This window comes from Mytilus edulis, chromosome 8, assembly GCF_963676685.1.
Source record: "Mytilus edulis chromosome 8, xbMytEdul2.2, whole genome shotgun sequence".
NCBI classification, from domain to species: Eukaryota; Metazoa; Mollusca; class Bivalvia; order Mytilida; family Mytilidae; genus Mytilus; species Mytilus edulis.
The window spans coordinates 58,562,920-58,575,299 of NC_092351.1; the positions used below are offsets into that span (position 1 = coordinate 58,562,920).

A 12,380-nucleotide genomic window follows, 5' to 3' on the forward strand; every position below is an offset into this window, starting at 1 on the left:
AATCAAGCCATTTTCCGCAGTGAAAACATACTTCCGCTTTCTATTACGTTCTGTGAAAAGCCGGAACTATTTTTTTTATGTTTGTATTTTTAGTAAGTAGTATATATGATTTTATATACGGTACATTATATGATCATCATCATAATATGTTGTTAGTTTTATATTACAATATATAAAGCAGTAGATATTTCTTACATGTATGTGGTCCACTTTGCCTTTCACGCAAATATATTCTTTGATATTTGAAATAAAAAATCTACAAGGTTTTTACATTACTGCTCCCCGTACATAAATGGTAAAATGTAAGTCATTTGATATGTATAAAATTAAGAATGGAAATGAGGAATCCTAGTATCTCAAAGAGATAAAAATCCGATTAAACAGCAGATAACAGCCGAAGGCCAACAATTGCATGAAATGGTCCTCGAGAAGATCCTGTACCTGGAGGTAGGCCTTAGCTGCTTGCTTAATAAAAATGTGTACTAATGTAGTAAAAATGGACGTAATACTAAACTCTAAAACATATAAATGAGCTTTTACAACATGCACTAGCTGCAAATAGTGGGAAGAAGGCAGCCACATAGTTGGGGAATAGGCAAAACAATTATTCGCCTGTCCTTTACAAATGATACACATCATGTGCTCCCCTTCTATACAAACATCTCGTTTCTTTGAGTTATCTGTTTGTATAGTAGTGTAAATATCACCTCCGTACACGACATTGAAATTTGACAATTTCAAGATTTGTAAACGTTCTGGCTAAGTAAAACTGACAATCAGGTTGTAGCATAGGTCAAAGTGTTGAAAAATAAAAATACAAAAAAATTTAAAGAGACCCTGTTCGTTATCTTTATCAGACAGACTGTTTTTAAATCAAGAAAACTCCGTCCTTTATAACCTATCCTTGTGTAGTGTTCCCTTGCAGCATACTGTATAAAGTTGGTGTTTTTTTGTGTCGTAGCGATCAAACATGTCTGCTGGTGTATGTGCTATATTAAAGTATTGAGACATATTTAAAAAATATATTCAGATGCAAGGTCAAAAATTGTTTTATTTTTTAAACACCAACACATTACACCAATAGAAGGTATACAACGTGGAGAATAGACTTCGGATTTGAATTGTTTCACAAAATCAGACATGTTTGATTTCTTCATGCGGCCCTTATAGTGTAAAAGGAGTACCTGGAATGGGACTGAAAGCTAAAGACAGCACATGTTATATATAAGCACCATATGTGCAGTTTGTTAAAACCAATGCACGTCTGAATAAAGGTTCGGGATTTGTGAAATATGTATTTTATTTCGTTTGAAATAGGGCTTTTTCCCGTTTGCTATTTGTAGTAATTATTTATAGATGGGAACTAGTATAACTAGTTCGGATAGTGGTTTTGTAACAGTATGTACTATTTATAAATTTGATGTTAAGTGCATAAGGCACGAGGATTTTTTTGGCGGTTTTTACGATTAGGGTTTAATGGTACTATATACAGTTTGGCTTTTAAATGTTTTAGTATCGAAAGTGCTCGCAGTTACGTCAAACTGAAGTTGGTCACATTGGTATATATGCAGTTGCTGCTATGTGTATTGTACATACAGGCGTTGGAGGTATTAGACGAGGAAAAATAAACGATGCGAAAGAGGAACAATGTTATATGTCATGTATTTATATGTTGTTTCTATCGAAGAAATATGTACAATAAATTAAGATAAAGATTGAATCGCAAGAGAATATAATATGTTACTGCGAGCAACTAATCCTATATCTGTGTTTGTCTCGTTTATAGCCTATTGAATTTAGAGATAAGATAAGGACGAGCAGGACAAGAGAGAATTTAACTTATATTATTTCCTCCGTTTACATTTTAATAAGGTGTGTTTTAACGGTCATATTTACTCCAAAGACAGATGTATGTAGTAAGAATTAAATGTGGTATTTGTTCATATAAGATAATATGAGTATTACAGCATAAGAATGTACAGGTGTTGGGTTTACTTCAAAGAGTAAGCAACCAAGAAAAAACAAAAAACAAACCTTCTTCACATTATATAATGATTATCAATATTCAACACATATTATTTGATATGGCATCCCAAATAGCCATTCATTTCCAAAGATAATAATAAATTCAAAAGAGAACGTCAAAGATCTGTGATCAAGTTAAACGTCAAATTTTCTAAATCACAAAAAAATAATTATAACCACGATTCTTGGATTTTTCTTCTTCATATAAGGAAAAACAGAATACCAGGAACTGATTGGGTAGTTCTTAGAGAACATTCAGTTAGAATTTCCTGTCTTTACGTCGTCTGAAATCATCTTTATTGTTGTCTGTTTAATTTTTGGTTTAGCTTATAAATTATCGTTGTCCCGCTAGGCATTTTTTTTTTATCTTTGTCAATCTTGATTGATTTCATAACTGGTATAATAATTAATATAACATCTTTATCAGAATTATAGTCTTAAAGAAATCATTATGTATACTCTAAGTTTTTCTCAACTATATATTTTATACCCCCTTCCCTGTTTCATTTTTTTAAAGAATCTGAAAACAAGACTTTAATTATTGCTAGCTTACCCTATTTGCAAATTTTCTGATAAAAATGCCTGGAACCTGTTTAAAACTGTTTTGATATCATATTGAAAGCAAATCAGAATACTATAAATGGAATGTTTAGCAGTCAATCATTACAATATTCAAGATTATAGAAAGTATCCAATCCAGCCTCTGTCGCCAGTCAACATCTTACTGTATGCCTGTTTGTCAATTAAATAACACATTTTCTGCTTCAAATGGTCCATCTAGAATTTTTGTCACAACAGTATAATCTGGAACCATATATCTGACATAATTTAGCTAATATATATACTAGAAGTGTTCAAACAAAGCCATATTTGAAATAGTTGTATGCATGCAGATACCAGTCTGAGATATAAATTCACTTTAAATGTTGTAGAGATGACTGCTAACATCAAATTTTTGCATAACTTCCAAGTATAGTTATTGTTTTCTATATCAAAAACTTTAAAATCATAAAATCATAGCATTTACAAGTTAAATTATTTATTTATAACCCAGAGGGCAGGCAATTTTCTATGTGTTTGTGCCCTTGGGGCCTCAAATCTCCTCTAAATCATTTTGCTGTTTCAAGCAATTTGGAATATTTAGTACATATTCAGGATAGAACACACTATTGTAAGTTTTCTTGAAATATTTTTGTTTTTTAGCTTGTATTTATCATGCCGTGGTGACAAAAAAGCAGATTTAGGTGTTGCAGCTTACTTTTGGGTTATCGAAAGGACACAAATACCCCAAACATAATATTTAAGAAGGATCTATGAGTTTCAATGACTTCGAAGAGTAAATATAAGCACTTCTTAACAATTTAATTTACAAATATGAAAATATTATGAAATATTTTGTATCCAGGACTTTAAGAAAACGATGTCTACTGTAAACTGTGAATTTATGCTGAGTCATCATATTTGAGGCCCAGGAATCTACCAATCTTCATTAAATATTTATAAAACTTCATATTTGAGTTAATTTTTTTAACATTTGTGAAATAAAGCAAATTTGGTTAAATTTTTAATGTTCCTCTTTTTCACCCTATATAGGTTGCATTTCTGTAAATATTGTCAATACAGTTTCCCATAGGAACTCCTTTTACGGCTAAAACTGTACCACTTTTACTATGAAGTTTTGAAAAAAATCTAATCCTAGAATTGAAAGTTCATATGCACCACAATGTTTTTCAAAGGTCATATGCGGCATATTTTCAACGTTTATATGCCCTGCACTTCTCAAAGTTTAAACTAACACTAATTTTCTTAACTCCCCCTACCTCGAATGAAAGGTTACCTCATATTTCAATGTAAACAATATGATCATGTTATTTACTGGTTACATTCCCAAGTTATGTATCTATGAGATGGGACACAGAGAGCATAACTGGGAAACAAACTTATTTTTTTATAAATGTTCAAGATCTCTCCGAAAGAGGCGTGTTTTGAGAAACAGCTGTATTTACAAAGTGTAACCTAGAGGTTGACAATTTTGTCAACCACATATTTTTTAAAAACATCAACGAACAACGGCAGTATGGATATACATTATTCTGCTATTCAATAAAAACGTATTGTATGTGAATTGAACAAAGACAATTTATTAAGGAATGTTAAAACAAAGAGATTTTTTGTATGATTTGCAATGACCACATAACATATTAAAACACTAATGGAATGGAAGGATAACAAAAACAAAACAAAACAAAACAAAACAAAACAAAACAAACAATATGGGATGTTTAAAAAAATCAGTACCATGATCAGCATGTGTGTTTATCTGATTAACAGGTTTAATTAAGATGAATAGATAACATTTTTGTTGATTTCTAGACATTGCACAATTGTACGAGTATGTCTGTACTTCTTTTGGTAGTAGTATTCAAAATCTTGTCAATCAAGCCATCAATAGTCTGTAGAAACTCATCAATATGTGTAAATAGTATCCTGAAAGAAAAAAAACCCATATGATTCAGTTTTAAATGTATAAAGGACTACATATTACAAATGTAGCTACTATCAGTAATACTGTATGTACCATTTTGTAAGTTCTACTTTCTGTTGGTTTAATTGCTTTGTTCTTGAGCATTTAAATGTTTGATAATAATTCAGAATGTTTCTTTTTCCATTTTGAATTTCGATTTGACTTTTTCCGGTTTTGTTTAATCATTGCAGTTTAAGAGATTCTGTAATTTGGGAGTAATTTCGAGATACGTCTTTTTGTATAAAAATTTCATTCAATTGACGATTTGCTTTTTGTTACGTGTGAAATATACCAATTTTTCAAACATCAACTGTACTAACGAATTGTTGTGGATATCATACATGTAAGCATAGATGAACAACGAATTTCAATATTGAACGTAACACACACATTACATAGGCTTGTATGGAAAATTAGACAATGCCATGAAAGAAAGTATCAACGAAAATACATAGATTTCTAGATACGCTCACATGTGTGCCCATACATATATGAAGAAAACTGTATTAACATTTAAAACAACAAATAATGTTTCATCAATTGTAATAAATGTAGTTGAAAAAACTTACAAAAATGGTAATGTTTGTAGTCCTTTTCTGCAATACAGTATGCATCGGCTATTGGACATTTGAATACGTTGGTGGCAAGTTATGCGCAGATTGTTGAGCATAAGACAGACTTGTAGAAGCAATAATAACATTCTTCCCCTCCGATCCTACAAAAAAAAAAATTATTATACAGCTTTGTATTCAAATTCAGCCATTTAAAATTTAAAAGAAAACATTTGATATGCTACATGTGTAAGCGAGATGTATTTTGACAGTCAAATCGCATTCATGTATTGATATTGCCGGATTGAATACACAAAACCTGAAAATATTTTAATTAAGGATATACCGTATTTGATTATAGAAATGATATCGATCCCTTATGCGAATTGATCAAAAGCTAATTTAAGTAAACAAGCTTGGTCAATTATTATTACCGAGACAAAGGTAGTATACCACTTATTTTAAATTCAGAAATTATTGCGAGGTTTTTATAGTTGCGAAAATTGCGCTTAACCCAAACATATATCGGTTACAAAGAGAACAGCTGAAGTCCGCATCTGGATGCGGGATTTGTTTCCTGTGTTCAATACCCATCGATGACGTTCTTCTGTTTTTTTGCTTTTTAATCGAGTTGTAATCATTTTGACACGTCCCCAATCTCCATTCTTAATGTTACATATATGACTGTTAGGGTTTGATAATTGAAATTAAGAATGTTAATACTATATTGACGTATGTGTTGTTTTTTAAGCAAATTTTATTGAATGGTTGTTTCAGGTTGTTGACAATCTAAGGACAAATGGGACTTCTGTTTTAAAATAGTGACCACGAAGTAAGAAGCTCATTGGTGAAAAGCAGAGCATGCTCCTATGAAGGTCGGAATCCGTAGCATTGCTCATAGAAAGTTTATATTAGTTATTATATGTTAATGTGTAACCATAGACGAAAGAAGGATGTAATTACGGTGTGAGTGTTGCTAAGTTATTTTCACATGTGCGTAGTTATCTGTTGAACGGATGTTTCATATCCGTCTTTATAAATTCTGTATAATTTCTAAAAACACAAAGTGCATGATATCCTAACTTTAAAAAATAAATCGAAATCATATCTGAGCAAATCACAATAATTATTTAAGAATACAAAAATTATCGCATATATTCCTTGATTTAACCAAGTTAGTCAAAACAACCATTAATAACAATTTAGCTTACCGCTAATGAACATAATGTGATTTCGAGTCGGTTGTTGTAAATGTTGAACAACGCCGTTGTTAGTTCCTGTGTTATTGTGTGGCAAACTTAGGCGCATACGTCTTTTCAATACATACAGGATTACAAATATAACAATAACAACTAATACTGCTCCGAGTCCAATTCCTGCTCCAGTTGATAATGTTCTAAAATAAATGGCAATGTTGGCGTAATCAATAGTTATTCCTTATATACAAGTCAGCAAACATTTTTTGTAAATGCTGTTTTTAAAATAAAATGTTTAACCACATGCAATGATATACAGTAGTTGAAAACACATTTGAAAGATGTCAAAATTTACAGAACAAATATAAATTTCGATAAAGGAACACATAATAACAACACAAATATAATTTCAAATTTAAAATATAACCCTGGTTTGCCACCTTCAATTAAAAAAATTTATAAAAAGATAAAATGTTTACATTAGACATGTTAGACGAAAATCATTTGTATGTTATGTCATGTTACTCTCAGAATTATTTGCCATATCAATTGTAATGCGTTGAACATCATCGTGTTCTACAGATGCCCCTTCACATGCCTCAAAAAACATTCAGACAAGATGTTGATCTTTGCTGTTTGTCTTTGATTGTTAATCTGGTTTCTTTTTGTTGTTAGTTTTGTCTATTGGAATGTTCCCAAAAACAAACTCGATTTATTAAATTGTTGTTTTGAATTATCCTTATTGAGTTTGTTTTCCAAAAGACAATAAAGTTTTTTTTTCAGCACATAAACGTGCCTGATGAATAGTTTTAGGTACATGGCTTATAATTTGATACGCAAGACGCACGTTTCGTCTACAAAAGACATTTACCATGTCTATTACGCTTTGTCATAGGATAATTAGTCTAAACCAAATATCATAAAGTTTTATTTTATTTTAATATTCTAAACCAGGTAAACAATCAAATATTATGATATCATTATACAACGTTTATTTCACAATGCGATCTAATATAATATAAAACTCACCCACTGGCTTTAGTCTTTTCTGAAATCGAGGCACGTGTAGTAGTGGTTCTAAAAAAGAAACAAATATTAGCAATCCTCAGTTTGTACGAATACATTTATTTTGTTATTTTGTACAATTGCAGTACATGTATTAGACAGTCACTGGAAAAGTTGAACATCAAGATGAAAAGTTAAGAACGACGCGGGGAAACGTATTCTTGTTTTCTTAAATGTCAAAAAATTACTACAAAATTTTAAAACCTTTCAAACTCACATTTTCTAACAATTTGAATTCAAATTTAACGATTATAGTATTATAGATAAAATTACGAATCAATAAATTATCATTAAAAACGTAAACAAAATAAATGTGCAGAACATGTACAGGAAAAGGAAAATATTTAAACCAACTTCAACTTTCAACAGTTTATATACTGAATCCGAATGCAGAACTGTACTCACTGCTTTTTTAAGGGTGGGATGTTCTCAATGTGCTCAAGTTGTCTTTCGCGCCTAGTATATGTTTTTGTTTAATATATTTCTGATACGAACCGATCAAATAGGTAAAATTGTTTTTTATTGTTTTTATTATGTTGTGTTATTACACCCCTGTCCATGGTTACGGGAGGGTCGGCGCATACAAACTAGTTTAACCACCGTCACATGAATTATACATGTTTTGCATTGTACTGTCCCAAAGACTAATTTTGAGTCAAGTGACAATATATTTATAGTTCAAGTTTTTATTCAAGTACTCTTTTTTTATTTTATTTCATACCTGGGCGAAGTTTCGCATTGATGATATCTGGTGCTTACTACACAGCGCCAAGTACCATTTAATTTACAACACTCATCACATAATACCGTTAGTGAACCATTGCAAAAACCCTCACAGTGGTAAGAATAAAGACCATCTCTTTTACATTCTTCACCTAATGAAAATAAAACACAAATAATAGGTTGCTGTTGGTAGATTGACGATTTACCAATATTCGTGCAATAAACTGATAGTAAAATAATAGTAATACTGAGAGAAATATGAATGATTGATTTGTGTTTGCACTAAGCCACATGAGTGCAAAAACATTGCAGCGAGAAATACATAGATTACCCAAAACAAGATGTAGTTTTTACAAATAAGACGACAAATATTTCATGATACTACAACATGCATAAAAACCTGACGTTTATGTTGCTGATTATATTAAATAGTTCCATTTGTTTTCTAAGTTATGTATTGAAACACTTTAATATGCATTTTTTTTTAAACACTGGTTTTAGACAAGAATTATTTCTGAAGCACATTTTGATTCCTTATGTTGAATACAATATACCTACATTTCAATCCATAAAATAAGGCACAGATTAAGAAACATCCTAAGATTAATTTGTACTGCTCCATTGTGTAAGTGTTTTTAAAAAAATGATCTTCGTATTAATCGACTGTGATTCGTACGTGACAAATGTTGAAATTGGATATCAATATTGACGAGTGCATTGACTTCTTTTAAAAAGAACTCAAGTACTGCGTCGAAGTATTCACGTTTTACTTGTTTGTTAAATAAATTTTAGCATAATAGTATTTTCACGCACCTATTTATCATGTATATTAGGCTTTTTGGGGTGTTATTTGTATCACAACGTAAACATATAAAAAAATCAAGGAACTGTAAATTGAAGTTTGTTTGGTAATTAAAAAGTATTGTCAGGTAACCGATCCCAATTTTTTTTTTTTATCTTTTTTTTTTTCATTTTGCTGGGTTTTTATCCATTTTAGTCGTATTTATAATACCCTTGATTATCCTCCTCTTTCATGGTTTGCAAACTATGTAAAAACAAAAAAACACTTTTTGTGCACTTTATAGCTTTATGTTCGGTGTGAGCCACAGCTTCGTGTCGGAGACCGTTATTTGACCTATAATGGTTTGCTTTTACAAATTGTGACTTGGATGGAGCGGTGTCTCATTGGAATTTATAACATATCTTCTTATATGTTTTGTAAAAAAAAAATAACCATGTTTGATCATTATTAACATTTTGAACAAGGCAACACTTAATCATCTGTTTTTTTAAATTGTAGATAAATACTTATTCCTATTATTGACAAATTCAACAGTAAACACGTACATACTCATTAGTTACGCTTAGATCAAAACTGGTAGAAAATCAAACAAATACAAAGTTGTACAGCATTAGTGACCCAAACCCAAAATTCATAAAAAAAGTTGTGCCAAATACGGGTAAGGTTAGCTATGCCTGGGATACGAAAATCCTCAGTATTTCTAATAATTCATAATTTTGTAAACAGTAAATTTATAATAAGAAAAAACAATGCATATCATTGATATTCATGTCAACACAAGATGTATTATGCGCCTTTTCTTTATTTGTTATCATCCTTTCGATTAAGGTAAATGTCACAAAACCATATTATGAATATGTATCGTATTTACGTATTCGGTTTGTAGTTACCCCCTATAAATAAAAAGTATTAATAGAGCTCGGTATTCTAACAGGTGCTTTCTACTTCCTTATGTAGTCCCTTTGTCACTTCATAAACAACTAGGATATGTTCCACTATCGACCTTCCCTTCATACTAATACAAAACGTAAAATCAAAAACTATGTCATCATCCGTAATATTGTTTTCATATTACATTACTACAACTTCGCATATTGTATGCAACCAGGAAGTGTTAGGATTGTCAATGTATAATTATTCTTTTTTATTCAGGTAGTGAACTTGAGGTTAATGATGAGTGATCTAGAAGAATATCATGAGAGCAGGACATTTAGATTTGGAATTTAGAATTGTGTTTAAAAGTTATTTTAACCCCTACAAAGCACTAACTAGTGTTCTTTAGTGCAATGATATAAAAAGTAAAATCCAAAATACTGAACTCCGAGGAAAATTCAAAACGGAAAGTCCCTAATCAAATGACAAAATAAAATCATAATACACATACAACGAATGGACAACAACTGTAATAACCCTGTCTTGATACAGACATTTCAAATGTAGAAAATGGTCGATTGAACCTGGTTATATAGCGCTGAGCCTCTCACTTGTATGAGAGTTGCATCAAGTAACCTACCGTCATAAATCACAATTTGATTTTTCAAGAAAGTTTAATTGTAAAATTTCAAGGAAATGTAAGTATTTAAGTGAATTCAAACGAGAATAAACATGAGTATAATACTGAAACGTAATTTTACATACACAAACGAGTGTGTTGGGATAAATTTCATCATTGCCCTACGTTCTATGGGAAAAACATAAATTCATGCAGTAGTGAATAAGAGAAAATAGTCAACTCAGAAAAATTACATCATGTGTACGTAATACAGAACAGAATTTGTGTATAACCAATAAACAAAGCACAAAGTGCATACACAAACCAATGCAATTGTATCACAGGATAATTAATGTGGCGGAATGAACATGTGTATGCACGGTCATTCCTACACTACCATAACCCTGAACAAAGGTATAACACCCAACGTAAGTACACGTGCACACTGTGATAATTTTTTGGAAAGAATAAGATTGACAAGTGTAGTTAAAAACTACGGAAGAGACAAAAGGCATACGCTGTTTATTTAATAGTAGACGTAGTATTTAAAAGATAATTGTAGCAGTTACTACGAACAAATCCAGTTATCTAGATTTAAATATGTTCCAGTTACCGAATTTGGTTTAAATGGATTTTCTATTGCTCAGTCTGTTGTTTTTAATCAAGGGTACGATTATCCCTTTAGTATCTTTCGCAACTCTTTTTTGACTGGATGAGTGATGAAACAACCACTTGAATAATAGAAAAAGTGTTGTTAATACGTGTTTTGCTAATGTATGATACTGTTATTTCAACAAATGTAATTTGAAAATTTATTCTTTTTTGATACACTTTTGTGCATCGGTCGTAAGGCCTGGACCTGCTGTTATGTTGACTTTGTTTTTGTAGTTCATATGTGTTTTGTTCTCGTTTCTAGCTTTCTATATATACAAGAATCTTGAATGGAGAGTTGTCTTATTTGCTATCATACCACATCTTAATTATGTTATCTTCTTGTTGGTTACATTTTGTTATCATCACACAAGAATGTCTTTGTTTGTGAATTTCAGAATTAGAGAATGGCATATGACTACTGGTGTAAATCATTGAAGGTCCAGAACATGATAATAGTCAATACACAATTAAATGACTACACATACTAGTTCCTTTAATCTGCACCAGATGTGTTTTTCGAAATTACATGTTTTTTTTCTTTTATATAAAAGGCCAAAACTAACTTTCACATATATATGGTATGAGTGTCAATGAGACAACTCTCCGCCCAAGTCACAATTAATAAAAGTGAACCACTGTAGGTCAATGTACGGTCTTCAACACAGAATCTTAGCTCACTCAGATCCGCAAGCTATGAAGGGCCCTACAAATCAATAGTGTAAAACTATTCAAACGGGAAAAACCCACAGTCTAATCTATATAAATAAATTGTATATACCGGTAGATATTATTCGGTCATAAAATTACGGCCGGATGTTAGTTACGACATTTAGAAGATCTGTGCAACGGCTGTTCCATAACGATCAATCAACTCGTCATGACACCCGTAAAATTTACGAAGGGACAATTTCAGCTTCCCACTTGGAATTATTGGCTTAATAGTTTTCCTGTGAGTATCTAGCTTCTATCAGAAATTAACATGTGACGGGAAATGCATTCCCTATAATATCGTATCAACTAAGAGATATATACTCCGTATGCAGCTGCTGCAAAAACAAAAAGTGCCTTAAAAAATAGTAGGAAATTTTATCATTGTATATTTCAACATTTTACCATTATTCATCATTAAACGGATGATAGATAGTAGCTTAAGTTTTTGATGAAAACAAAATGCTTCTTATTGACTTTCATTCTGAGTTTTTTGGAAATCACTCCGTTCGTTTAATGTTTGCATACAAAAGAGGGACGAAAGATCCAAGAGAAATAGTCTAACTCATAAATCGAAAATTAACTGACAACGCCATCATGGCCATGGCTAAAAATGAAAAAGCAAACAGACACAGTAGTA

General features: G+C 31.1%; 1 protein-coding gene across 1 annotated transcript; it reads right to left on the reverse strand.

Annotated features, from left to right (window-relative positions):
- Positions 1-4,330: 4,330 nt before the first annotated feature.
- Positions 4,331-8,773, reverse strand: LOC139486000 (uncharacterized). Its single transcript, XM_071270684.1, has 6 exons — positions 8,643-8,773; positions 8,083-8,236; positions 7,326-7,373; positions 6,312-6,496; positions 5,119-5,264; positions 4,331-4,512 (listed from the first exon to the last, which is right to left on the reverse strand). The coding sequence occupies exons 1-5, from the start codon at positions 8,704-8,706 to the stop codon at positions 5,167-5,169; spliced, it is 549 nt and encodes a 182-aa protein (XP_071126785.1). The 5' UTR covers positions 8,707-8,773; the 3' UTR covers positions 4,331-4,512; positions 5,119-5,166.
- Between the last annotated feature and the right edge of the window lie 3,607 nt (positions 8,774-12,380).

Coding starts and splice junctions, on each gene's coding strand:
- LOC139486000 (XM_071270684.1), bottom strand. CDS start 8,706: ATGGAGCAGTACAAATTAATCTTAGGATGTTTCTTAATCTGTGCCTTA. Junction 7,374..8,082: donor CAATGCGAAACTTCGCCCAG/GTATGAAATAAA, acceptor TTTCTTTTTTAG/AACCACTACTACACGTGCCT. Junction 6,497..7,325: donor GAAAAGACTAAAGCCAGTGG/GTGAGTTTTATA, acceptor CATTTATTTTAG/AACATTATCAACTGGAGCAG.